At 60.6% G+C, this 26,441-nt stretch overlaps 9 protein-coding genes across 9 annotated transcripts; 6 read left to right on the top strand and 3 right to left on the bottom strand.

Annotated features, from left to right (window-relative positions):
* Window positions 1-1,718: 1,718 nt before the first annotated feature.
* Window positions 1,719-2,615, top strand: HRG_03034 (uncharacterized protein; the record flags this gene model as incomplete). The annotated part of the gene is made up of 2 exons (XM_044861505.1): window positions 1,719-1,744; window positions 1,811-2,615. 2 exons carry the CDS (start codon window positions 1,719-1,721, stop codon window positions 2,613-2,615), a joined length of 831 nt encoding a protein of 276 aa, XP_044722531.1.
* A 462-nt stretch (window positions 2,616-3,077) lies between these two features.
* On the top strand, window positions 3,078-6,690 carry HRG_03035 (uncharacterized protein; the record flags this gene model as incomplete). Its single annotated transcript, XM_044861506.1, has 8 exons — window positions 3,078-3,961; window positions 4,038-4,174; window positions 4,239-4,327; window positions 4,383-4,842; window positions 4,891-5,240; window positions 5,307-5,616; window positions 5,673-5,802; window positions 5,856-6,690. The coding sequence occupies 8 exons, from the start codon at window positions 3,078-3,080 to the stop codon at window positions 6,688-6,690; spliced, it is 3,195 nt and encodes a 1,064-aa protein (XP_044722532.1).
* A 302-nt stretch (window positions 6,691-6,992) lies between these two features.
* On the bottom strand, window positions 6,993-7,961 carry HRG_03036 (uncharacterized protein; the record flags this gene model as incomplete). Its single annotated transcript, XM_044861507.1, has 3 exons — window positions 6,993-7,428; window positions 7,495-7,551; window positions 7,603-7,961. The coding sequence occupies 3 exons, from the start codon at window positions 7,959-7,961 to the stop codon at window positions 6,993-6,995; spliced, it is 852 nt and encodes a 283-aa protein (XP_044722533.1).
* Window positions 7,962-10,623: 2,662 nt separating this feature from the next.
* Window positions 10,624-13,969, top strand: HRG_03037 (WSC domain-containing protein; the record flags this gene model as incomplete). The annotated part of the gene is made up of 3 exons (XM_044861508.1): window positions 10,624-10,870; window positions 10,940-12,955; window positions 13,083-13,969. The coding sequence occupies 3 exons, from the start codon at window positions 10,624-10,626 to the stop codon at window positions 13,967-13,969; spliced, it is 3,150 nt and encodes a 1,049-aa protein (XP_044722534.1).
* Window positions 13,970-14,523: 554 nt separating this feature from the next.
* On the top strand, window positions 14,524-15,144 carry HRG_03038 (CENP-S protein; the record flags this gene model as incomplete). Its single annotated transcript, XM_044861509.1, has 3 exons — window positions 14,524-14,556; window positions 14,674-14,797; window positions 14,969-15,144. 3 exons carry the CDS (start codon window positions 14,524-14,526, stop codon window positions 15,142-15,144), a joined length of 333 nt encoding a protein of 110 aa, XP_044722535.1.
* A 1,224-nt stretch (window positions 15,145-16,368) lies between these two features.
* HRG_03039 (pyridoxal-phosphate dependent enzyme domain-containing protein) lies at window positions 16,369-17,449 on the bottom strand (the record flags this gene model as incomplete). Its single annotated transcript, XM_044861510.1, has 2 exons — window positions 16,369-17,302; window positions 17,364-17,449. The coding sequence occupies 2 exons, from the start codon at window positions 17,447-17,449 to the stop codon at window positions 16,369-16,371; spliced, it is 1,020 nt and encodes a 339-aa protein (XP_044722536.1).
* A 2,999-nt stretch (window positions 17,450-20,448) lies between these two features.
* On the top strand, window positions 20,449-22,656 carry HRG_03040 (uncharacterized protein; the record flags this gene model as incomplete). Its single annotated transcript, XM_044861511.1, has 1 exon — window positions 20,449-22,656. The coding sequence occupies one exon, from the start codon at window positions 20,449-20,451 to the stop codon at window positions 22,654-22,656; it is 2,208 nt and encodes a 735-aa protein (XP_044722537.1).
* Window positions 22,657-23,088: 432 nt separating this feature from the next.
* On the bottom strand, window positions 23,089-24,800 carry HRG_03041 (DNA polymerase alpha/epsilon subunit B domain-containing protein; the record flags this gene model as incomplete). Its single annotated transcript, XM_044861512.1, has 5 exons — window positions 23,089-23,309; window positions 23,362-23,977; window positions 24,032-24,310; window positions 24,370-24,682; window positions 24,754-24,800. 5 exons carry the CDS (start codon window positions 24,798-24,800, stop codon window positions 23,089-23,091), a joined length of 1,476 nt encoding a protein of 491 aa, XP_044722538.1.
* A 609-nt stretch (window positions 24,801-25,409) lies between these two features.
* On the top strand, window positions 25,410-26,276 carry HRG_03042 (ABC transporter domain-containing protein; the record flags this gene model as incomplete). The annotated part of the gene is made up of 1 exon (XM_044861513.1): window positions 25,410-26,276. One exon carries the CDS (start codon window positions 25,410-25,412, stop codon window positions 26,274-26,276), a length of 867 nt encoding a protein of 288 aa, XP_044722539.1.
* Window positions 26,277-26,441: the final 165 nt, after the last annotated feature.

A 26,441-nucleotide genomic window follows, 5' to 3' on the forward strand; every position in this document is an offset into this window, starting at 1 on the left:
AGAGTAGTCCCCTCAGCCTCCGTCGCTTCAGCTCAGATCACCCCGTACTGGCTCGTGCATCCATGGCCATTTTACCCCTGGGCTTGGGGCAACATTCAAAAAGTTGGCACACTTTTCTTCGTTTTGGTTGATATTGTACAACAATTCCTTCTTGTCTCTCTTGCCACGTATGGACATTCGACAGGGCGAGGTGTCAGAAAACATATTCTAATCTCGCCTGCTATATTTGACTTTGTTTCTACGGGGGAGGCGCTCATCACGGGGACGGTCGTGATGTTATTCGATTTCGTGTACCCGGCACCCAGAGGCCAACGGAGGCACGTCGTCTTGTCATCCGGTGTGGGAGCTTCCGGCAAGCCGCGTTCCGGGTCACGACAACTGGCAGGCAGGGGGCGGTTGGCTCGATGTGCAAGATGCAGGCGTGAGGGCGCCGTTGTGATTGGAGCTCATCAAGTGGGACGAGGCGCCAACGGACCAGGATGCAGCTGCGTGCATTTTGGGCTGCGAGACAGACAACCGCACGAAGCCGGGGGAAGCATGCTCTTATGTGGCCCGTCTGATTTGGACAAGTTGCGAGAGGGCTTGCGCCGCGTGACGCGCGCCTCGACGAGTCACGGCGCGAGAAGCAGGGGAACCGACAAAAAGCATGTCCTTTGCTCTGGTCGTGCCATGGCCCCAATATTATTCTCTCGGACCTGCAGCGGCGGCGTGCTTGCTAAGAGAAGGAAAAGGCCTCGAGTCGATCCTCTTTCCCCGTTTTTCTAGTCTCGCCTCTTATCACGAGGTCATTGGGATACTTTGTCTTGTTTCGGCCGTTGCCCGTCGCACAGCAGATGACTGGATCCATTTTCGACGGGGCCCCGCCAACGGGAAGACGTCGCAGCTGCCTGGCTCTACAGCTGGAAACATGCCGGCGCCGTCGGTGACGGGTGAAAGATGTGCTGAGGAGTGGGTTGCAGTGTGGGGATGGCGGCAATCGTTGAGCGTGCTGCGAATAACAAGAGGGCCATGAGTCGATGGCATCTGCCCAAGTTGGGGCGTTTTTTTTTTACACACATAGTACTACTTGGGAGATTTGGGAGGGAGAGGCTATCGTGTGAAGCATTTTGAACTCCAAGAGGAAGGTGGGCGAGCCGGTGTTTATGGAATGAATTCTTGTTGCCTCGACTGTTATATGCTCTTATTACTGGTAGCATGTTGTACTGTGTGGTGGCAGCGTCGGTAAATATTGAAATATTCACGGTGCAACGGATTTCAGGGCAATATATCCAGTATCGGATGTACAGTGAGACTCGTCCTGGCGCTATTTGTCGTGATGTTTGATTTTCCGGTTGAATCTGCTGCCAAGTGAGTCTCTTCATTGGCGTGCGTACAGTGTAGCGGCGGCTCCGAGTCCTCGTACCTCGGCGAATATGAATGCCGAGACCAGTACTTGACAGCACAGTGCCAGCTCCATACCGTAGAAGCTGCAGAACTTGCGACGGTGTTGCCGATAAGACAATGATAATGATGAAGATAAGATAAGATAAGATAAGAACCTCTCGCCCGAAATGGACCTCCGCTGATTGACCTAGAGTCTCTCATTCCGTCCGCATCTTGGCCACCCGTGAGCTCGTCCCAACCGTCGGGACAGCAGCTGCTCTCACTCAATATAAGCGAGCGTAGCTAGAGCCCTCTTGCATTCCCATCCGCGCCAAGAAACTGGGAGCACGGACGCCATGTTCGATTTGCCGGATGCCAAGAGGTTTGTCCTCATCCTTTGGACCCATGCTTGTCCCCTTGGCTGGGCTTGATGCTGACCTGTAAACAGAGTGAGACGCGAGGATATCAATGAGTCACTCGGGTCGGGCTGGCTCAACAGCAGTGACGACGAGGGCATCGATGGAGAGCTGCACGCGCAAATTGGAGAAGCGCTGGGCCTGAATTTGGGCATCTTGTCGCCACCAAGCCCTTCCCCCAAGGAGATTCGCGCCAAGAACGAGGCGTTCAACTCTCGACCATCGGGCGACGCTCAAGCTCGAGGCGAGACCGTTGCTGAAGAAAGCCAAGATGAGGATCTGGGTGAATTCGAGTTTCGGCTCTTTAGCACGGCGGGATCCAAGGCCAGGGTTGTGCTACAATCGGAGAACGAGGCGCAGGGCGAAGGCAGTATCGTGGCAAGACGGCCGTCGTCATACTACCTTGTCCCGAGACTCCCCACAGAGCTGAGGCGGCAGTATAAGTTTGCGGCGCTAAGCGGCGAGGACGTGCTGGCGCGGTCCCAGCAGAGGTCATGGGGCCTCGAGCTGCCTTGGAAGGTGACACACATCACCGCCGCCGCCACCGCCTCCTCTCCGAATGCGAAATCGACTTCCGCAACAGGCGCGGTGGCGGAGAGCAGCGAGTCGGCCGGGAGAAAGCGGCCGGGGAAGAAGACGCGGATCGCGCTGCGGAAGAGGGACCGGGCGAGGAAGCTGACGGAGGAGAAGCAGATGGATAAGGAGGAGCACCTCAAGGATAAGAAGAAGAGGCTGAATAGGGCGAAGAAGCTGAGGAGGAGGGCCAAGGATAAGGAGAAGAAGGCGTCGGCGGATGGGGGCGGCGCGGAGGGGAGTGAGTCGGACGACTCTGAATGAAGAGGCCGTTGGCAGTCTACCAAGACTCTTGTGTCTTCTGCTAGCAACGGCACATGTCGCGGCCAATGAGCGGGCGGCTCCAGCACAATGTACCTACCACCCTGTCCTAGCGCCCTACCGCCTAGCGCCCTACCGCCTACGGGCCAGGTACCGCAGGATCGGTCCGCTTAAGGTACGAGGTAACTAATAGTTAGGTACTGTAGGTACAGTAGGTAGGTAGGTAGGTAGGTAGTGAGTTGGTCGGCAAAGACCCCTCCACCTCCCTCAGCCAACCTGCCGCCTTGACGCGCGTCAGCTCGAAGATCAACAACCGCCCGCAAACCAAATCGCAAGCCGCAAACCGACAACTAGACGGCATCAATGGAGTGAACCCGGCAGAGGAACCGACCTTCGGCTACGGCCCCCACCCCACCATGTGCCACCAGGGAAGGGCATCCCTCATAGCCTGACCGCACCACCACCATGAACAGCCTGTGGCCCTCGACCAGGGCGGCGCCTCAAGAGACGGGCCCCGACGATGACGCCGCCCCGGCCGCCACGCCGACCGATGATGTAGCCGACACCGGACAAGTCGCAGATGTCGGGCCCGGACCCGGCGCCGATGAGCTCGAGAAGCCTCCCGTGCCGCCCCCTCCCCCACCGCCGCCGACGCGCCCCGGGCTCGCGCGCAATGCCCTCCAGCCGGGGCCTCCTCTTCCGCCGCCGCCGCCGCCGCCGCCACTGACGGGACCTGCGCATGGCCGGGAAAGACAGCAGCAGCAGCAGCAGCAGCAGCAATATCAACAGCAACAGCAGCAGCAGCAGCAGCAGGGAGTCCCCGCGCCGACCGACTCCCTGTCGCTCCTGCAGCTGCGCCGCATCGTCGCCGAGGTGAACCGCGCCGAGCCCGTAGCCTACGACTTTGTCTACTCGGACATGGGCCCGCACACGGACGAAATTGACGAGTGGTTCGCGTACCAGTTTTGGCAGTGGGTGCGGCTCAACGCGGCGCAAAAGGCCTTTGAGTGGCACCTGAATCACGAGTCGGCGGCAGGCGGCGGCGGCGGAGGCCACGCGTGGGAAGACGCCGACAACGACACGCGCGCCAGGTTTGTCCAGGCCGCCATTTCCGGCGTGCAGTCCAATGACGCGGCCCTGCGGTCGGCGTCGATTGGCAAGCTCGTCTACCTGGTGCTCGGCCGGTGGGGCGACACAGCCATGCCCAGCTTGACGGGAGCAGGCGCCGGTAGGTCGGTGGCTAGCGCGTCGCAGCTGCAGGCCATCAAGGCTGGTGTCGAGTGCCTCACTTCGCTCGAGGGCTTGCCTGTCATTTGGGAGGCGCTGCGCAACTGCTTTGAAGTGCATTGGTACGGCCTCGTCCAACTTTCCTCTGGTCTCTCCCTTGGACAAGAGACGACTGGAGCCTCAGCTGACGGATTTCAGGTCTGGCGACATCCAGCAGCAGACAAGCCCTCAGGAGGCTCAGGACGAGCTAATGAATCTCATGACGATCATGTACATTACCATTCAGGAAACACTCAACGACCCGGACGACATGTCTTCTTCGTACGGAAAACTACGTGAGTCTGCCATGCCCTCTGCAGCGCCCGTCTTTCGTTACCGTCACTGCTGATACTGGACCAGTGGAGCTGAACCCTTCACTTGTCGATGTCATGCTGACGGCGACATCCAAACTCCGCTGGGACGAACAAAACGCCATGCCCCATACTCAGGTGAGTCGTGCGGTTTGCATTATGTCATGGCGGCTGTCGACTGACCTCCTGGCAGATCTTCCTGCTCTTTTGGAAATCCATCCTGCTTGTTTTTGGCGGTACCAAGGAGCTCGAGAATCTGAAAAAGGCCACCAGCGAGGTGGCCGCCGACGGCAAGGACAAGGAGACTATTACGGCGTCACCCTTGGACTACCACGCGTTCCGTCAAGAGATCGCCTCCAAGTACCCGGCATACGTTCCTCCGCAGCCGCTCATCCCCCTCGAGGCGGACAACAACTCCCTCCTCCCTCCGCTGCCGAATCAGTCGTCCAGAAACAATGCATCCAGCGGCATCATCCCCACGCCAGCCCATGCCCAAAGCGGCGGCGCCTCCATTCTTCACCAACCAGTCCACATCGCCACTCCTGCCCCGTCTCCGCCTCCCTCTCCCGGTGTTGGAGGGAAAGGCGGCAAGAAGCAAAACTACCAGACGAACCAAAACTTTCCCTTCATGTATCCGCCCCTCGACGCCACCAGTAACAGCGCCGGCGGCAAAGGCATGGCCGGTATGCACGATGCGGCAGTCAGCAGAAAGTGGGAGGGCAGCGACATCCCGGCCTCGATCCTCGAGGCGGGCGAGCTCTTCTCGTCTCGCGTCCGGATGAGTCGCGCGACCCGGCAGCTGTGGGATGAGCGCGAGCGGTTTCTCAAGTACGAACGCGGCTGGGACCTGGAGAGCGACGACGACGAAATCGACCCTCTTGACCTGGACGAGTTGACGTTGGAAGAGAAGCAGGTCCTGCAGGAGCTCAAGGCCGAGGATAGGAAGAAGAACTCGCCGCCGCCGCCAGAGATGGAAGTAGATTTTGGCCCGAGACCCGACCGGCTGACTGACAGAGACAAGCAGAGACTGGTTGCAGTAGAGAGATTCTACGTGAGCAGTCTCTCCCTCCCCTCGGCTCCACATATTGGACCCCTACTGACGTGTGTTTCTCGGCAGAAAGAAGCTCTACCCCATCTGCAGTCGCTAGTGATTGTCCTGCTGCGGCCGATCCTGGTTAATGTGACGGCCATCGTGACCCAGCAGGCGGCGCAAATGTCCAATGGGATGGCTGGTAGGGGCGGCAACCCAGGCATGAACGGCGGCGGCCCGGCGATGCATAGGGGACCGGACACAGGGGCCCACATGGGCCGCGGCGACGAGCCAGAGCTGTCCCCCGAGGAGGTCGATGCCGCGAGGACGCGCGAGATCACGGCCAAGGCCATGACGGGCATTCTTGTCCTGTTGCTGAAGTGGCTTAGAGTCTCTCGTGAGTTTTGTGGCCTGCAGTGAGCGTTTGTCGGCAGCTAACAGCGATGTACGCAGACGTTCTCAAGTTTGAGTATTTAACCCAGCTCCTCCTGGATTCTAACTACATCCCGCTCGTTCTCAAGCTCTTTGCGCACCAGGACATCCAGCAGGTGGTGGACAGTAAGATGGACCGCGTCGAGAATAGGTGAGAGGGCTTGTCCCCCGCGGCTGTGACAAGAGGTCTGACTCGGACAACAGCTTCTTTCAGTTCTGCAACCTGCGCTCCAAGTTTAAGGATAAGATGGAGAGCGACCTGGAGAACGAGGACGAGGAGGATGAGGGCGGACCAGGAGAGCGGCACGCGGGAGATGAGCTAGGCGCCGGCGACGACAGCGATGACAGCGCAGCGCCGGCCCCCATTAAAAGACGACGGTCACCCGAAGAGTCAGAGAGAGAGGGCGAGGAGGACGCCGACGGAGACGCGGGCAGTGACGGGCAGGCGTCGACGCGGCCCGAGGTGGACGAGCTCGGATACCCGGTCAATCCGCTGCCGGCGGAGCCCATCACGGACTTTTCGCGGCGCAACTTCTTCTCGCTCACCAACTACCTGCGGGTGATGCAAAAGATATGCAAGAACAAGGCGCACCGCAACCTGCTGCTGGTGCAGTACAAGTCGTCGACGATATTGCGTAAGTCGCTGCGGATCCCGCAGGAGGAGCTGCGGCTATACACGCTCAAGCTGTTCAAGAACCAGGTGCCGTACTGCGGGCGCAAGTGGCGGCAGAGCAACATGCGAGTCATCACGGCCGTGTACCTTCACTGCCGGCCGGAGCTGCGGGACGAGTGGCTGGCGGGCAGCGACGTGGACGCCGAGGTGGAGGGGGCGCTGCCGCTGGAGCAGGGCCTGCGGAGCCTGACGCACTGGCGCAACGTGCGGCGGTACCCGGACAGGATCGCGGCCGACATCCGCACGGCGATGCGCGAGGAGCAGGATTTCTTTACGCGCGAGCTGGAGAAGCTGGATGTGAATTGGGCTGACATGGGGGCGGACGATGGTGTGGGCGAGCCGGAGCACGTCGAGGGGTGGGCGTGACGGTGGTATTTATGACAGCGCAGTATGAGCAGGCGAGTGAGGAAGATGTCATCATTATCCAACGTTGCGGCGCCTGGCATCGCACCGTAATTTCATAAGATATGTTTAAAAAACAAATGTCTTGTACATCAAGAATTCGCAGCCGCCGTTGGCGACGAGACGGTTCTCCGACACGCCTCGGCTACGCAAGGCGGCAGGGTATATCATCATGGACCTTGGGTCCGATAGTCACAGACTTGTACGGGTTTCCAATCCATGCCACAAAGGACATATACAGAAAAGAGAAGAAAAGAGAGGGAAAGTTAGAGTTCAGCGCGGTCGTAGACACCGTCGTTGTATTGGTGGGCGGCGGGCGGCGGGTGCTGCGGTTGGGGCCCGGCGGCGGCGGCGGCGGCGGCGCCGTGGTGGGGCTGGTAGCCGTAGCCGGCCTCGGGCTTGTTTGCGTAGTCGTGGGCGGGGACGGCGGCTGCGGCGCCGACGGCGGTGGTCTCGGTGCCGTAGCTCTGGCGGTTGGCGCCGTTGAGCTGGGTCGGGTGGGTGTGCTCGGGGAGGGCGTTTGCGTCGTCGGCGGGCTGGGCCTTGGGCTTGCGGCGAAAGCGCGAGGCGAGGCCGGCAAAGGCGCCTTTGGTGCCGTAGCCCGAGGTGTAGTTGTTTGCGGGGCCGGGGCCGAAGCGTTTCTCCTTGCGGTGGTGGCGGACGAGGGCGACTTCGATGAAGGCAGCGAGTATGAAGAAGACGCTGCACCGGCAGGTTAGCAAGGATTGGGTTCCTTGTATGCGGAGGTGTGGGCTGGTGTAGTCTCACATGGCAACGATGGCAACGGCGAAGCAGGCCGTCTGCAGACGACAGGCGGTGCGGAAGCTGGGCAAGGGGGTGAAACCGTCGGAAGGCCCCTCGGCCGTGTCTCCCGACTGGCCACTGCCAAAGGGGGTGTCGAGATAGCCGCTGCACGAGCCGGCGCCGTGCTTGTTGGCGACGGCGACGTAGATGAAGGCGCCGACAAAGGCGATGTCGAGGAGGATGGCAATGGCCGAGGTGAAGAGGAAGCCGGCTACGCAGCAGAGCAGGACGAGGCCGATGAGGGTGTAGAGGACGGCGGCGCCGGCGATGCCCTCGACGGCGCGGGCGCTGGTGGGGATGGACAGGGCGTGGTTGTGCAGGGCAGCGAGGAAGTACGAGTAGACGCCGAGGATGAGGGCGGCGCAGAGGAATTGGATGCCGCGGACGAGCCACTGGAGGCCTTTGAGGGCGAGGCCCGACTTGGCGCCCATGGTGGTGTGTGTTTGTGTGTGTGCGTGAGGAGCCGAGGTGAGGAGCCGAGGTGAGGAGCCGAGGTGAGGAGCCGAGGCCAAGGAGCCGAGGTCAGGTGAGGAGGAGGAGGAGGAGGAGATCGAGGAGGAGGAGATCGAGGAGCGGACAGAGGACGGAATTGGATGGACCAGGGCTTGCTTATCAACTGCCGGCAGGCCACTGCGTCTGCCACAGTCCCCGGTGGTTGGTTGGCTGGCTGGCTGGAAGGCCCGGGCTGCCTCGGCTCTGGCGCTAGGATGTGCTGAGACGTACGTAGGGGAGAGAGTTTTACGTACAGACGGACTGTACAGCCTGCGGCGTCGATGATATCAGCCACGCAAATGTCACCTGCCCCGATTCCATATAGGCAAGCTACTTATTCCAATTGATAATTAGACGCTCGAGCCAAATTGGAAAAGGCCATGACGAAACGACGTGGCTGGTGGAGACGACGCGAGGCTAAGCTCCGGCCATGTCGTCACTGTGGCGGAGGACCCTGCATCCTCACCGGCCTGCGATTGGGCAACTGAGCCACAGGTTCAAGTCGGATGACTGTGGCTTGAGTGTCGTTTCCTGGTGCAGGTGCTGTAATTACTGTAGTACGTAACTACGGATACTCGGTAGTACAGTAGACAAAGTGTTCACGCACTGAGGAGGTGCAAGCAAGGAAAAGCTGGAGGTTATTTTCGGCTCTCACACAAGCACCAACACTAACACTAGCACTAAGATACTAACAGCTGCCTAGGGCCCCTTTAAGCCTCCACTGCTAGCGGGCGCTCTCTCTGATGCAAGCGGATAATTATGGCCTGCGCCGATCGTCTGCCCGAACCGAAACCGAGGCAGGGGGAATGATGATGTCACGCTCTTTCTTTTCTTCACAGTACCCTGTATCGCACCCTGTATCTACGATTGACTTTTCTGGGGGAGAGGGGGGGGCCGTTTGTTGCGCTCAAATCTCTCTCGTGCTCTCCACTACGGAGCAGGAACCTGCTGAAAAGGATTCCGGCTTGCGCGCTAGGCAAGTTGTGTGAAGTTGATCGAGATGGCCCGACGCTCGGTCGTCTTGGTTTGGGGTGAGAGTGAAGCTGCAGGGCGTAAGTTAAAGCCTCCCGGACAGGTTCGTCGGGCACAGCACACGTGTTTCACGGCCGGCGCAGATGCAGGATTATGCATCATTTAGCCATGGCTTGTACAAAGTTGACTGCGTAACGTGGAATGGGCTCAAAGAAAAAGACGAGATATAATTAGAGGGCGAGACAGCAGCGGGTAAGCGGGGGGAGGCAACGGAGAGAGCCGAGACCGTTTGTCTTTGTCCACATAGGCATCACACGAGCGGTGGGACTGACTGGAATGGAGAGAAGAGAAGCAGAAGAAAAGAGGCACGACGTTCAAGACAACAATAGCCTGCAGGTGCGCTTTGGCTTGGCTGACAGGCTAAATCAAAAGGGCTCACCGTCAATACAGGCTGGGGTTTGCAGGCGGCGAGGCTGGCTCTGGGCGGCGGGGCCGACAAGGGGAAAAGGTGTGAATGTACGTATTCAGGCAATATCGGCCTCGAATGCAATGAGTGCATGTCGCACGAGATGCTGCGCAGTGCAGAGAGAGAGTCGACTCGGCTTACCGCAGTGGCCAGGCCGGGCGGGAAGCGGGTCGAGACCGATGCTCCGTGTCACCTCTCTGGCCTGCCTGCTCCAGAGAGTAGGGATACGGATACAGGCATTGTCCGGCAGCACGTTCCGGCGGTCTTGTTGATTTGCCGAGGGCCGTAATTAATTGCTACAGTGTACCAGTGTATGTACGTACAGTACATGCCTCCAAGGCCCTCCCTCCCTCCCTCCTGCCTCCCCGGGCACATGGCGGGCATCGTCAGATTTTCCCTGCCCACTCAAGGACAGCAGGGAGGGGGGAGATGCTGCTTCGTATCGGCGGCTGAGACGCACTCAGGCACCCAGACGATTGGCCGACGATGCCATGCCAATGCGACCGTGCCGGCGGGCACTGCGGCCTCTTGCTCGGTGATATTTTCCGCCCTCTTCTTCTCTCGCCAGGACGGCACCTCCACCGACTCCGAAGTGCGGCGCAAAGGACGGGCAAAACATCGAGCAGACGCAGGCGAGAAATCAGTGGTCAGACTCGCCCAGCACAGCATCACGTTCAACTTAACGTCTCCCTGCAAGGAACAGGCAATGCTCCCCTGCTCCCCTGCTCCCCTGTCCCGCCGGCCCGCAGCCGAGCCGGGGCAGGGGCCGCAAGGCATGCCGAAGAAATGCTGACACCATGATCCAAGACCTGGCGAACGAACCCATGGTGGAGATGCATCACCACCTCTTGGCGTCGACGGCCCAGCTGAGGATGCGCCACCCGCAGCGACTATTGACCCTTTGACGAACCCTCTCCCATATGGCCATGCACGATGCGTGACAGGGCGGTCGCTTATCCTGCAGCATCCAACGCGGCACAGCTGATCAAGCGATGCGCCCAATGACCTCCCCCTTCTGGCAAGCGCCAGCATACGAAAGAACCCTCTTCGACTGCAATTCCCACCCCGGTCCCATGCAACCATTCTCACTTGCACTGCAACCCCGAGGGCGAGACCAGGCTCGGGCTATTTTGGCCCGCCCTGCCTGTCATTTGCCCGCCGCCATGGCCGTGGTGGTGGTGGTGGTGGTGGTGGTGGTGGAGGAGCACCAGCTGAGCGTGCGCCCGCCTGGCTTCAGGCCGGTCATCAGGAATAGGCTCCTCATGGCCTTGGATTTTCCCCTGCTCGTCTCTGATTCCTTTATAACCCCCGCGTCGTCGCCCGTCGGTTGCGCTGCTGACCTGGTGCGACTGCTCTCCTCGTCCGCCGTTATCCAGGAGCTTGCCTCGCTCTCCCTCGCTCTCTTTCTCCGTAGCGCCTGAGCCGGTCGTCGCCTTGGTTTTCCTCACCTCTCCCCAGTCGATCTTCTCCGTCTTATAGAAGCGCGGCTACTGCCCTTTTCCGCAGCAAAGGTGCTTGTGTTTGGGCGCTGCAGCCCCCCCGGCGCCATCATGCGCGCCTCTCCCGTCCTCTTGGCCCTCTGGGGTTTGGCCGGCGGTGCGCTGGCCGACCCGACCTGGCCCTCCGAAGTCGACGAGCTCGAGGAAATCATGTACCAGCTCACCTCGTTCCGCGCCCGCAAGTTCGCCGACACGGTGAGCCCCTGCACCAACCAGGCCTCGGGCCCGGGCCGCCTCAACGCCGCCGAGTGGCTCCGCACCGCCTTTCACGACATGTCGACGGCAAACTTTTACTTCAAGACGGGCGGCCTCGACGGCTCCCTCCAGTACGAGCTCACCAACTCGGAGAACACGGGGCCCGGCCACAAGACGACCCTCGAGTTCATGTCCCGCTACGTCTCCCCCAAGTCCAGCCTGGCCGACCTCATCGCCATGGGCATCTACACGTCGGTGCGCTCCTGCGGCGGCCCCGCCGTGCCCATCCGCGCCGGCCGAAAGGATGCCACGGGCAAGGGACCCACGGGCGTGCCCCAGCCCCAAAACTCCATCCCCATCTTCCGCCAGCAGTTTGAGCGCATGGGCTTCACCAACGAGGAGATGATTCAGCTTGTCGCCTGCGGCCACACCCTCGGCGGCGTCCACCAGCAAGAGTTCCCCGACCTGACGCCCCCGGGAGTCAAGGACGGTCAGGCGCCTTCGGACTCGACTGCCGCCGTCTTCGACAACAAGGTCGTCACCGAGTACCTGTCCGGCAAGACCAAGAACCCCCTGGTCGTCGGGCCTTCGGTCAAGGCCAGGCGCAACTCGGACTTCAAGATCTTCAACTCGGACAACAACAAGACGATCGAGGCCATGGCCGACCCCGTCAAGTTCAAGGCCATCTGCAAGAAGGTGCTGCAAAAGATGATTGACGTGGTGCCCGACGGCGTCACCCTGACGGACCCCATCGTCCCCTACACCGTCAAGCCCGTCAACCAGCAGCTCACCCTGGCCAACGGCGGCAACGCGCTTGTCTGGACCGGCTACATCCGCGTCAAGACGACAGGCCTGCCCAAGAACAGCATCAAGAAAATCAGCATCAACTACAAGGACCGCAAGGGGTCGGCCGACTGCGGCTCCAGCTCCTGCACTGTCACCAGCACCGTCCAGGGCGTCGGCAAGGGCTTCGACGATACATTTTCCTTCTTCCCCATCCAGACCACCATCCCAGCTTCGTCGGGCATCTCGTCCTTTACCGTCACTGTCCACGGCGCCGGCGGCGAGAGCAAGCTCTACGACAACAACGGCAAGGGGTATCCGATGCGGGACGACGTCCTGTTCCAGGCGCCGCAGAGCTGCATCCGGGGGTCCACAGGCGCCCTCACCGTCGTCGCCGCCGTCCGCAACGACGTGGCCGGCCGAGGCGACCCCAAGGCCACTGTTTGGTACAAGGTGCCCCAGACCAACAGCCCTCTCCCACAGCTCAAGAATGAGTCCATCGCGCTCAAGAAGGGCAAGTGTGTGGGCAAGTACACCCTCTTCGCCTCCGAGTACACTGTTCAGGGTGGCTTGGCCTATGAGTCGCACGTCGACGTCACCGCCGACGGCCAGACGGACGGGTTCAAGAGCCTGGCCAGCATCGGTGGCACCTGCGCACAGTTTGCCGGCGCCGCGCCCTGCGATGCGGCTGAGCCGCCAGCCAGCTCATCGGCCGCATCGACGCCTGCCGGGTCGACGTCTGTGGCGTACAAGACGCTGGGTCGCCGAGCCGTGAACACGACCTCGACGGCGGCCCCGACGGCTCCTCCTACCACGACCGTCTCGACGGCGGCCCCGACCGTGACCCCACAACACCGCCAGGCCGTTGGCGGATACAGGCTGGCGTCTTGCTGGACCGAGGGCAACGGCACCCGCGCCCTGTCTGGCATTTCGTTTGCCAATGACACGATGACGCTTGAGAAGTGCATGGGGTACTGCAGTGCATACAACTACTGGGGAACAGAGTATGGCCGAGAGTGTGAGTTTCCCCTTTTGTTCTCCTCGACACTCTTGTTGTATACTTTTCTTCTCCTTACTTCGATACCTCCTCTTTTGAGAGGGGAGAATATCCGGCTCCATGCACCAGGCTAACAGCACCGTGACAGGCTACTGCGGCAATTCGCTGTCGCCGAGCAGCCAGACAGCGCCCCTGGCCGAGTGTAACATGCCCTGCGGAGGCAACGCCAGCGACTACTGCGGCGCGGGCAACCGCTTGGAACTGTACTCGACGACGAGCGCGCCCGTGACGCCGACACCGACGGCGACGCTGATCCACAAGCCCACCGTGGCCCCCTACACGCTGGTCGGCTGCTGGGCCGAGGGCCAGGGCGTGCGGGCGCTGGAACAGAAGGCGACGATCGACAAGGCCATGACCAACGACGCGTGCGGGACGTTCTGCAAGGACTACAAGTACTTTGGCACCGAGTACGGCAGCGAGTGCTACTGCGGCAGCTATGTCGGCGGGGGAACCCAAGCGCCGCTGGCCGAGTGCAACATGCCGTGCGCAGGCGACGCGTACCAGTACTGCGGCGCCAGCAACCGGCTCGAGCTGTACATGAACGCCAACGCGACGGGCGGACAGCCGGAGCAGCCGGCGGCGGTGGGCGACTACGTGCTCGTCGGGTGCCGGACCGAGGGCAACGGCACGCGCGCGCTGGCGGGCAAGGCGACGGCGGTCGAGGGCATGACCAACGCCAAGTGCGGCGAGTTTTGCAAGGGATCCAAGTACTTTGGCACCGAGTACGGGCATGAGTGCTACTGCGGAGACGCGCTCGACGTGTCAAGCAAGGAGGCGCCGCAGAAGGAGTGCGGCATGCTGTGCGGCGGGAACCCGCTTGAGTTTTGCGGCGCCTCCAACAGGCTGTCTGTGTACACGAAGAAGGCTGCCACGCCGCCGCCGCCGCCGCCTCCCCCTCCACCACCACCGCCGGCACCCCCAGGACCGGCGCCACCGGCGCAGAATGGACGGCGAAACGTGCATCGGCGGAACTAGACGGGGCCTTCGGGGCTGTCTGTACAAAGAGGGAGGGGCGGGGGTGAAATGAGGGTGGACATGACTTTCTCGTAGAATGTAATTCTTGTTCCCGCTCTTCTTCCCGGAGAGGGCGGGAAGGCTGTGAGTGAAGCGGAGGGGAGAGCAGATGTAGGACAGATGAGAGCATGGCATGGTAACCGCCTAACTACATGACCCTTTGAGGCATTCCTGGGGCTCCTGTAGCTTTGTTGAAAGCCATTGTGCAACGGCCGATTTGATGCCATGGCCAGAACCCCTTTTTTGTAGCTGGGGGCACGCGTGTAGTGGTGATGCCCCACCTATAGGGACAGGCACAGTGCGCCGCCGGACCGCCCCAGACCCGATACAGCCGCCGTCTTATCGCAACTTGCTTCACCGCAACCATCGCCACCATTCAGTCCAAGCAACTCGACCTGTGACGCGTGCAACCAGCTCACCCTCCCCCTTCTCTCAGACCGTTGCACTCTATTCGTCCCGTGCTCTCAAACTCTCGTCGCCTTCCCTGGGCATATCGCGCCGGCGCCGTCGACCCCATGGCAGACGCGACGGGCGAGGATGATCGCGAGGTATGTTCTGTGTCTACACACGGCCTCTCCCCCTCTCTCCCCCCTTTTTGTCTCTCGTTGTGCAAGTCTCAAGATGGGTGAATGGGGGTTGCTGATGGTGGCATGTGTTTTCTCCAGCGCCTCAAGTCGGCGCTGTGGTTCGCCGTCGGCCAGATTGTCGACGAGGAGTCGATGCGGCGCGGGCTCAACGCCACGCCCCAGTTCATCGGTGCGCTGACGGAGCTGGTCTGGACTCAAATCGGTATGCTTCCCCCTTTTGTTTCCGCTCTGCTTCTTCTTTTTTTCCCTTCCCATGGCGTTGGGACATGGTCCGGTGAGTGAGGGAGTGAGCCGACGTCTCAAAAGCGCCCCCTTCACGCAAAGGAGAGGAGAAAAGCCATCGCGATGGCCGCTGATGCACCGCCGGCGGCAGAGAACGTGGCCACGGACCTCGAGAGCTTCAGCAGCCACGCCGGCCGCGCCACCGTCACCACGGCCGACGTGCTGCTGCTCGCGCGCAAGAACCCGGACCTGCAGCAGCTGATGGGCGCCTTTGTCGACGAGCGCAAGACGGCCGCCGGGGGCAAGGCCGAGGCGCGCAGGGCCTGAGTGCGTGGGGAGACTCGGGCGGAGGAGCGGCGGGTGGCGACGAGGACGCGGCGCCGGGGAGGAAGCCCCCTTCCGTGAAACTGCACGCGGCATCTACACTATACGGATACTTCACCGCTTTAACCCCCCCCCCCCTCTTTTTACTCGTCTCACCCGTCCCGCAGCCGGGGCCCGGAGAACCCCCCCCCTTCCCCGGGCGGCCCCGCCTCGGAGCTGACTGGTCCACCTTTGCAACTACACGCTGTGATGATTCCTTTTGTGTCTTCTTTGCTTTTCTTCTTCTTCTTAGAGATAAAGACTTATATAAAGAAGCGATTTGCTCTTTCGCTCACGCCCAGTTCGCAGCTCCATCTACGGTGCAGAATAAACATTCGGCGTCTACACACTGCCAATCTTGCATCCTCACAGCAGAGTCACAACGGAGGACAAAGCGGCACGTCCAATGCAAACAGCCCAGGCTTTGGAAGTAGTCAATCCCGGCGCAAAGGGGATTCCCGAGTCCCTCACACGGAAACGTCTCTCTTCATCTAGCATATCTTCCAACTTTTCTCTAAGCAATGTCTCGCGCCCTCACTTACGCAATCACGCTATTCTCTCGCCTGTATAATATCTCTCAAACTCTCTCTAGAGGAGGCTTCCCATTGCAACGCAATGCGTCGTCGCCCGCCACTCCAGCGGACAGGCGCGCCACGATAAATCCCAAGCAAGTGTCGCTTTTTCGGACGCCAAAAGCAAAAGCACACGCGTTTTACCAGACCGTGAAAAATACTTGTCCAAAAAAAGAGGGGGGTTCCGGAACAGAGCATGTCGTCCCGTCCCATGTGGTGATGGGCTCCATTTGCTGTGCCCTGAAGATGGTTTGCTACCCAAGGCCGCAAGCACTGCAGCGCCAGTCACATCTCCTGCTGAACCATGGCTGGGCCAGCAAAGGCTGGCCAAGGCGCATGGCTGCGTGAAGCTTGGGCCACAAATCATCGTTCGTGGGTCTCCGGAACCCGAGACGTAGGCGAAGAACCCACAAAGCCCAACAACACCCCATCCCGCGTGGGAGGGACGGCCGGGCCACCAGGGAGAGGGCAAGGCATCGAGAGCATCGTGGAGCATATCCCAAGAGCTCCGTCACGCAAGAATCCTTGTTATTAAACCGATAAGGACGGAGGACAAGGGGAGCAACCGCCAACAACGCCATGCATCCAAAGTAAAAACGCCCCGACCGCGTCCCCGCTATGCCTTGATGGACGTCTGAGACCCGTACTCGGCCCGGTACTGGTCGAGGATACCCAGCGTCACGCCAGAGCCGCCGCAGACGATGAGAACAATGTTCTTGTCGGCCCACTCGCCGTCCGTCAGGCCTCGGCCCAGGCGCTCCCTCAGGTCCCCCCGGTAGACGGTAGCCAGGGCGGCGCCGCACGAGATTTCGACGAGGTGGCGGGCATCATCGGCAAAGCGGACGCAGCTGATGGCGGCATCGGCATCGGAGACGACGAGGCTGTGCGTGTTGGGGTACTGGATCCACTTCCACGACTCGGCCGACACGCGGGAGCAGCCGAGGGAGGTGGCAATGGACGTGATCTCGGGCAGGGTAACATGGGCGTTGGCGCGCAGGGAGGCGTTAAGGCTGTCGGCGCCGGCCGTCTCGACGCAGACGACGTCGGGCTTGTTGCCGGACCAGGGGTAGCTTTCGATGCCCTGCATCAGGCCATTGAAGAGGCCGCCACCGCCGACGCTGCAGACAATGGCGTCCATGGGAACGTCCATCTGGCTCCTCAGCTCGGGGACAATGGTCGAGGCCCCGTCCCAGACGTGGGGGTGGTCAAAAGGCGGGACGTAGACGGCGGTGGGGTCCTTGGGCAGAAGCTCGGTTCGCAGATACTCGTCAGCGGCGGCCAGGTTCTTGCCCGTCTGGTGAACCTCGACGCCAAGGTCGAGGAGCTTGTTCTTCATCAGGTTGGACGTGGTCATGGGAATGACAATGGTGGCGGGCCTCCGCAAGGCCACGGCCGAGGTGGCACAGGCGAGGCCCGCGTTGCCGCCAGAGACGCAGTAGAAGTGAACATCCCCGGGGGCGGCGGCGACGGCGCGCGTCATGAGGTTGCCAATACCTCGAGACTTGAAGGAGCCGCTGGGTTGAAGGTTGTCAAGCTTGAGGTATATGTTGCTGTAGAGGGAGAGGCCAATGTCAGCTCAGGGTCGACGAGTTCCGCTGGCGTCCAACGTACCAGCCCGCGACCCGGGACATCTGGGGGCTGAAGACGCATGGCGTCTCGCTCCAGGGGAGCTTTGCTTCGGTTCCGAGAGAGCCCATGGTGGGCAGAGGAGGGGGACGAGAGTGAGAGTGGCTGGGGGAAAGCAAGAGCTAGCTGGAGCAAGTAGAAGATGAGAGAGGGCGACGTGATGTCTGCTCAACGGCCAGGCAGCCAGGCAGCGGAAACCAACGGTAGATATAAGCCAGGGCCACGATCTGAGTCACGGGAGTTGCTTGTTGAAGCTCAGGCAGATAAGGAGAGATAAGTCCTGATACCAGCTGGCCCAAGCAGACGGGAGCGACTGGGGGCGGATAGAAGGGGACTGATATACCGACGGGAACGGGCCCGGGGTGTCGGGTCAGCCAAAGACAGAAGATAAGGACAGCTCGTATCCGCCGCAAGCCGGCAAGCCTTGGGAAGCATGTCCATGTTTGAGGTGGTGACGGAGTGGAGATGGGATGGTGGACCCCTGTAGTGTCTGGAGAGGGAGCACTTGTACCCGGTACATGGCCGTTTCCCCTTTTTTTCTTTCTTCTTCTTCCTCCCGTTCTCCTCGCATCCGGAATGCCGGCTTCAGCTAGGGAGTATCCGGGAGAAGATGGTGGCCGTTCGTGTAAGGCCGCCGGTCCATGGTCGTGGACGACAAGCGCATCGCGAAGAGCCGGCAGCGAGCGGTCCATTGGATGGATCGGCGCCTAGATAAGCCGGGGAATTAAATAGAAGGTGCGTCTTGCGTAGTAATGGGGGAGTCCTGAGTTGTCCGCGGTCAGCAGGTACCGTGTACGACTTTCTAGACCGTTCGTTCCTGGGCAGTTGCTATTTTGGCTCGCCAACAGGCCGAAAGCGTGCGCTCGTTTCGGCAAAGATCAAACAATGGCTCTCCACGTGTATGCGGATGCTGTACCTCGCACAAGGCGGCCACTAGGCTCCCTTGTGTACCGTCCTGCTGGCTGTTGGTCTTGTATCTCTCGCTTTCCATTACCAAGAAAGGGGACCACGAGGGTGGGCCGAGACAAGCTTTGTGGGACCGTGCTGGAGAAATGCAGTTATCCGAGTGAAAGGGCGTCGAGAAGGCCCCGATGCCTGCCCATGCCGGCCGTCATGGGCTCACACGGTCCGATATCGCCGTCCTTGGGTGTATGTAACGCACGGCCACGTGAGACCGGGTGTGAAGGGCGTGAAGAGATCGGGGTCACGAGAGACGGGCTGGCGACGACGGACGAGAGAAGGCGGACATGGCTCGGCATGCACGGGGACAGCGGTCGCAGATACGGCCCATCGAGCTAGGCACGAGAAAGATGGGGGAGCGAGGTCGAGAATGTGACTTTGCGCTGTTTATTTTGTTCATCGACGAAAAGCCAGACCAACATGCGGTTGCAAAAAGGTCGGTGAGCAAAAGATTGTTGTTGCTGCGAGAAGATACTGTACCTAGACTGTGCACCTCGGGAGCCATGCATGTATCCGGTACTTATGCCTCAATGGGGACGACGACGACATGGGCCTTGGGTTCAGGTATCCGCGACTCGCGGCGGCAGTCGGGGCCTGCGCGTCCTCTGGGCACATGGAACAGGTACCGTCTACATTGGCGATGCAGTGCGGTGCTAGCGATACCCCTGCATCGCAATTGCACCCGATTACGTTGTTATAGGGTAAAAGGGGCGAAAGTATAGGGTAAAAAGAGCCAAAGTATAGGGTAATAGTGGCATGGAGATTTCAGCCTCCGTGGGGCCTCGTAGTTTAAAGCACCTGCAAGGTTTCCCCTCTGGCATATTTTTTTCTCCTGGACTTGTTTTTTCTAGGCCCGCCCTTGTTGCTCTTGTGCAAACCAACCTCTCTGTTTGGCTGTACAGGTCGGACCGCTTGATCTTGCCTATCCGGGTGCTCTGCCGTTGAATTAGCTGCCGCTTCTCCCAGAAACTTTTCTCTACGCGTCGATGCTGCTGAAGGACTCCAAGACCTCCTCTTCTCTCCGGCAGCTCTTTATGATGCTCAACAGATGCATGATGCATTGCATGTACATACATGTGCCTTTACACGCACACATGTACATGCACATGAAAGTATCTTTTTGCACCTCGCAGCGAGGCACTCCGTAGCTCTTTCCGTCTTCGGCTCGGCGTCGTAGCCCAACTTGCCCTGTCCGGCCACAGTGCAGCCGGTTTCCTAATCAGGCAGGTACGCTAGCCGCCGCAGCCACAGCAGCCAATCAGCGACGTTACCGCGTGCAATAATAACCGCGTCTCTGCACCTCCGGCCTCGACGAAACAAACACATGAGAGAGAAAGAAACAAGCAGGCAGAAGGACTGTCTCGCCCTGTGTCTCTCCCGCGTCTTCATCGTCACTTCAAAACGAAACATGCGCATGAAAAATAAAGGCATTTGCCAAAACTTGCCCGACAAATGCTCCAACGACCGGTGCATCAAAACCACTGCCCATGACGACGCCGAAACACGGCCCGCCAGCGCCTCAACTTGGCATGAATGGGCGGCGTAATCCTGCTCAAAACGTCTTACTGACCTCCCAATGTCGCCTACGTAGACAGTGGTTCTATGTGGAGGCTGTTTCCCCATGATGCCCACCTCGTGCTTCGCAAGTGTGCGCAGAAGGCCGGCAGAAGATGATCTACATGTGCGCTTTGGAACAGTTCAACCCGTTGCTCTGTACGTAGACTGGCGCTGGGGCGTAGCTGAAGACGTTGCTCAGGTCAACACCATGCCGTGTCCTCGTCGCTGCGAGCCGCACAAAGCTGCACGCCAAACTTGCGCATCAACATGAATGAAAGATGCTCTGAACACTCCCTCCCTCCAGCTCCCTTTCCTTTCCTTTCTTCGCTCGTCAAGCTCAATCCCTCACGCCTTTACCGGCTTTGATGCGGTGTTCTGCCGGCGAAACTCGTGCTTCGTGAGCACGATATAAAGCACTTCTCCTACACCTTTCTCCTTCACTTCTCCACGGCCTCTCAGACTGCCTCCTCTTCCTTCTTCTCCTCCCCAAGGCCTCTGTCAAGTCCCTCAACCCCTTCATCCGTTCTGACCTCATCATTCATCGCCCTTCAATATGACAGATCGAGATGATGGCCAGAACCACCGAGACGCGAGCCCTCCGCAGCAGGACGACGGCCAGCCTGACCCCGAGATCCTTCATCCCCAGGAAGAGCCTTCTCCTGACCAGCCCCTCATTGCCGAGGACCACAACCATGATCACCAGCCCTTGCCAGCCCAAGGCGGCGATGAAAGCGCCGGCGAGGCTCTCTATCCTCAGGGAGATCTGTCTCCAGATCAGATCGAGGACCTTAACCCCGAACACCAACACCAGTGGGCTCAAGTCGGTAATGAGAACGGCGGTGAGGCCATGATTTCCCAGAGAGACCCATCTCCTGATCAGACCGAGGACCCCAATCCCGAACACCAGCCCCAGTCAGCACACGACAACTTTGAGAATGGTGGGAATGCGGAACCAGCATCAACCTCGGCGACCAATGCCGCTCTGCAAGACCCAAGGCCGGCAACGCAAAGCCAGGTCATCGAAGGCTGGCTGATGAACATTGATTTTACCCAGCGAGGACCAGAATATCCCGCCTCCTCACGCCAGAACTCGCCCGAACATGATTCATCCTTGACTTACAGACTCTGGACTCCGCCCGACGACGACTCCGACACCTCTTCGTCTTTGCCGGGAAGTACACCAGAAAACCAGGTCAGTAGAGCCGGCTATGCAGGGGCCACAAAAAGCAGACAGCGCAAACAAGGGAACGAGCTTCAGCGCATCCTTTTGGGCCACGGCACTGTCATCGACGAGGCGACAGGCCTCCCAACGCCCGCTGGGGATAGTTTCCCTGTCGTCCCAGCGGTCAGGGACGACTTCCGCACTGACTGGGAGCTGCCGGACGACGCCTTTGGCAACCCGCAGTCAGTAAAGGCCGCGCCGCCGTGGATCCCCGATCCCATGGACGACTCGCGCGACCACCCGGGGTTCATGCTCGGCAGGCAGGTAAAGATGACGACGAGGCCGAAGCGCAAGAGGAGCTTGAAAAAGACGAGGCAGCGCATGCCCAAAGAGCGCAAGATAGTGCAAGCGAAGAGGAAGGGAAAGCAGACGCAGCGGCGCGCGGACACGCCCACGCCCACGCCAACGCCTGAGCCCGAGAGCGAGCCAGAGGGCCTATTCAAGCTCTCCGCCGAGCTGCGGCTCAAAATATACCGCGAGCTCCTCCTCTCCTACACGCCCGTCGTCGTCCACAGCGGCTGGCATCTCGTGTACCGCCACCCGGCCACGCGGCAGCAGCAGGGCGAGCGCGCGGGCCAGCACGGGCTCGGCCTCTGCACCGCCATCCTGCGCGCCCATCCGCTTTTCTGCGCCGAGGGTCTCACCGTCCTGTACGGCGAAAACACGTTCCTCTATCGCCTGCGCGATCCGCCGCCCACCGTCACTGACGTGTCGCGCCTCGTGTATGTGGATGATGAGGATGAGTGCTGCGACGAAGAGGACGACGGCGGCGATGACGCGCCCGGGGAGCGGGTCGAGGTCGAGGACGATGATGGCCAAGAGAGCGCCTCGGACTGGGACCAGGATCGCCGCGCTGAGCAGGAAGACGGAGGCAGGAGGAGAAGGTCGAGGCGGAGGCGGACGAAAAAGGCCAGGTGCGACATCTACGTCGACAAGTACCGCCACCTCTTCCGGCACATCGTCGTCGAGGCTGAGCACAACCGCTTCTCCCGCTCCACCATGCGAGCCATGGCCCGCGCCATCCGCACCTTTGGTCCCGGCAGCAGGCCCGCGGCAAACATCCAGACCCTCGTCGTCCGCGTCGCGCCCCTCCGCGACCCCCGCGGCGGTCCCGGCCCAGGCGACGGCGACTTGGAGCCGCAGCAGCAGCAGCAGCAGCACTTTACCTTCGTCGACTTCTTCGCCCCCGACTCGCCCGTCCTCAAGGCCATCCAGGCCGTCGAGTGCCACTTCCTGCGCGTCGATCTTATGACGCGCTACATGGACGGTCCCGCCGAGCGCGCCGGCTGTAGCCTCACCGTCGACCGCCGACCCGAGATTGTCGCCCGCCGCTACTATCGCGATCGCTGCCGCGGTTCCCGCCGCCTTGGAGACTGGCTCTCCGATAGAGCCATTCGCCGCGAGCGCAAGCGCAGGGCCAGGCTCGTCCACCGCGCTCTCCAGAGCCTCGGCGATACCGTTCGCAAGTTTTGCTGGTCCTACGTATACCGCGTCGTCGGCGGGTGGGATGCATTTGAGGACATTGGTGACGGTTTCTAAGGCTGCGTGGGCGTCCTCTATCAGTTAGAAGCCCTTCCCGCCCCTCTTATCATTTTCGCGTTCCTTCTTTTTACTTCTTCGGCCAAGGGGGGAGGACAGGTCATGATAAAGGGTCGTCGAGGGCATTGCTGGTTTCCGTTTAAAAGGGCTTGGAGGTTGGGTCGTTTTGGTAGGGCCAAGATATAGCAGTGAATGACAATGAGAGAGGCAAGGGCAACATGGCTGATGGTCATCGTGATCGTGGTGCTTCATAACTCACAACACAGGCATCCTCTGCTGCCCTTGACCCTCGTCATCGAAACCGCCCCCTTGCCTCTTGTGTAATCGCACGTACGCAACCACCTCTCTCCAAGTCTCGTGGGTATCCTGATAGCCGACCTCACAACGCCCTGCCCCTTATTGACGCCTCTACCCGTACAGACGAGGAAAAACCTACGCCACGTCGATTTTGACCTTGGTTACCTCTAGCGTCTCCGTGTCGAGCAGCACCAGCTCCTTCGTCTCCGCAAACGAAGGCACGGTGATGAGCCGCACCGACTGGCCCTCAGGCCCCTGGATCACCCTGGTCGAAAACTCGGGCTGGCAGCCGACAAAGTACACGTGCGGGCACGTCTTCAGCACAAAGGGCTCGTCTTCCTGAAAGGGGTAGCTCCCTGAGAAGCAGTCAGTGACGGGAAACGCACCAGGGGTGTGTGGTTTCCGTACATAGGGTGTCGGGCGCAGTCGGCGCACAGCATCTCCACCGACACATAGCCTCCATCATGCCCAGCCTGTCGTCGCTCTCGGTGTATTTGAAGACGTCGTCCACGTTCTGCCCGCCCGTGCCTAGCATCCTCCAGCCGTCCACCTCGGCTTCGAACGGATTCGTCACAGTGTCGAACCAGCCCGGCGCCCCCGCCGGCGCCGCCGGCTTGGAAGGATCCGGGCCGTATCTCCTCGCGCGGGGAAACATGGCCATGTGAATCGGCTGTTGCGGATAGCTCGCGTTGGCCGGGTCCTGGGCGCCCGGCATCAAGGTGACGGGTATAGAGGGTAGCAGCTCGGAGACGAAGTCGTCAAAGAGCTGCGACGGAAGCGCATTATACGCACTAGCATCGTAGCCGTATTTTTTGCTGGCCTTTTTATCGGCCGTGCCCTCGTCGAGCTTGCGGTCCGCGGTCGAGATGGAGTCGCCGGCAATGATGAGTCGGCTAATGCGCGACGCGTCGGCCTGCGCCGGAGGCCCTAGGGATTCCCCGAGCAGATACTCAAGCAGTAGACTTAGCTCCAGGCTGTGAGATGCGTCTGTCCCCGAGAAGGACAGGCCGGAAACCAAGGCGATCTTGTTGCCAGAAGCCGGCGACCGATCCGTCATTGCTGTATCCTCATCCTTAACGCCTTCCTTGCTCTTTTTGCTGGAGGAGGCCGCTGGTCCAGTGAGAGCCCAGCGGCCGGGCTGAGGGGGTAGGTCGGGGAATTTGATGTCGATGACCTCGAATTCGCCGCTGCTGTTCTCGGTACCCATGACGGCGATGATGCATCCCGTGACCATGGGAAAGGCCTTGAGCAGCTCGCCGACTAGCTGAACGCGGCCCGACTCGTCCTCGAGCATGATTTGATCGGCATCGTCTTCCGAGTAGTACTTTTGCGTCGAGATGGGGGCCGAGATCCAGCGCTATTTCAGGAGCGTCAGCCAGGGGTGGGCCATACAGCGAGCGGACGGGCGCTACTCACGTCCTTGGACACGTCGTCGAGAATGTTGGGCTTGAGCGGCATATCCATGTAGACGGTGCCCGAGACCCAGCACAGCTCGCCCTGGCGCACGTCGAGGACCCGGTCGACCTTTGTGGCCTCCTCGCCTCCGATCACGGTGCCCCCCCAGGCCGCGCTGGCCGCCTCGTCGACGGCGGGCTTGATCTTTGTGAGGCGCAGGAAGTACATGTCACCATATTGCTGCTTATAGGAGCGCTGCTTGTCGAGGAGAAAGGTGCTGAGGGGCTTGTACGAGGAGGCTGCCCGGGGCGGGACCTCATGCGGAACATGGCTGCTGGGAGGGGAGGGAGCGAGTTAGAGCGGCTGGACGGTCGTAGGATGATTGCAATTGAGGATGGGTCTCACTCAGGTCCTTGGAGCAGACTCCCGGACGCATCTTCGAGGGCGACCATGATTGCAGCGCGAGCCCCATGAGTCTCGGGATATAATGCGCCAGCTGGTGATGTGCAGCTCTGAGAAACAGTGAAGGAGAGAGGGGAGAGGCGCGTTGGGTAGAATGGAGATTCTGTGCGTGTACCTCTTGCAAAGGAATTGGCGGTCATGGTACTTGCGTACCGCGACGCGACCCCACGCGTAAAGTGGTGGGGCTCGCTCAGTACAGCAGCGGACCATTGGCAGGCAGCCTGCAAGCTAACTTGTTACTAACAGACAACACTGCAGATCCCGATTACAGCATGTTTCGGGCGGTGAGCTTCAGAACCCCGCCATCGTCTAAGCTCCGAGATAGCGATACCGGCCTGGCCTACGCAGCGTCAGATTCATCCATGCTCCTCCCTCCACTTACGACAGCCAACTAACTTACTCCTCATCTTTGCCCTTGAGGCATTACGAGGCTGACAAGTTCAACAACATTCCCCTTTCCAACTTCCCAATTCGATTTGCCCTCGGCCCGACAGCTATAATCCCACGATCCCCTTTTTTTTAACCTCAAGCCTCAAGCCTCAGGCCGCCTCCTCCCTCCTTCACGTCTCCTCTCGCCTCTCCTCTCGCCCACCGCCAACATGTCCGCCCCCCCGCCCAGCGCGCCCCGAATCCTCGTCAACGGCCTCTCGTACAAGTTCCCCGACTACTCGACGGGCATCCGCGACATCACGCTCGACCTGCCCCCTCGCTCGCGCACCCTCCTCATCGGCGCAAACGGCGCCGGCAAGACGACGCTGCTGCGCCTCCTCGCCGGCAAGCGCCTCGCCCCGCGCGGCGCCATCAACATCTGCGGCGTCGACCCCTTCCAGGACAGCCTCGAGGGCGTCACTTACCTCGGCCTCGAGTGGGTCCTCAACCCCATTGTCCGCAACGACATTGGCGTCCTCGAGCTGCTGCGCTCCGTCGGCGGCGACGCCTTTCCCGCCCGCCGTGATGAGCTCGTTGCCATGCTCGACATCGACACCGAATGGCGCATGCACGCCGTATCTGACGGCGAGCGCCGCAGGGTTCAGCTTGCCATGGGCCTGCTGCGGCCTTGGGCGGTGCTCTTCCTCGACGAAATCACCGTCGACCTCGATGTCCTCAGCAGAGCAGAGTTCCTAGCCTGGCTCAAGCGCGAGACCGAGACGCGCGAGTGCACCATCGTCTACGCTACGCATATCCTCGATAACCTTGCCGGCTGGTCCACTCACCTCGTCCACATGCACCTCGGCGCCGTCAGGGAGTGGGACGAGGCCGACACCATGCTGCAGTCCATCGATGGCACCGTTGGTCGCTCCGGAAACAGCCGCCTCGGTGAGCTTGTTCTCGGCTGGCTCAAGGCCGACCTCAAAGACCGAGGGCCGCGCAACCGGGCCAACATGGGGTCCGAGGGCAAGACCTACGGCTTCGGCGCCATCAAGGTTGGAGGATACGGCGACGAGTCCAAGCCCAAGGAGAATTAGACCCTTTGATTCCCCCCTCTCCATCAACGCCAAGCTTCACCTCTCCGCCATGAGGAGGGGGCTTCTGGATTCTTTTTGTAGAGTGACCCGGCATTCAACTGGCATCATCGGCGCTCTTGGTGTAACAAGTGGGTAATATTGGTACAGCAACATAGGTCAGGTGGG

The sequence above is a fragment of the Hirsutella rhossiliensis genome (assembly GCF_020360975.1).
Source record: "Hirsutella rhossiliensis strain HR02 chromosome Unknown scaffold00003, whole genome shotgun sequence".
Taxonomy (NCBI): domain Eukaryota; kingdom Fungi; phylum Ascomycota; class Sordariomycetes; order Hypocreales; family Ophiocordycipitaceae; genus Hirsutella; species Hirsutella rhossiliensis.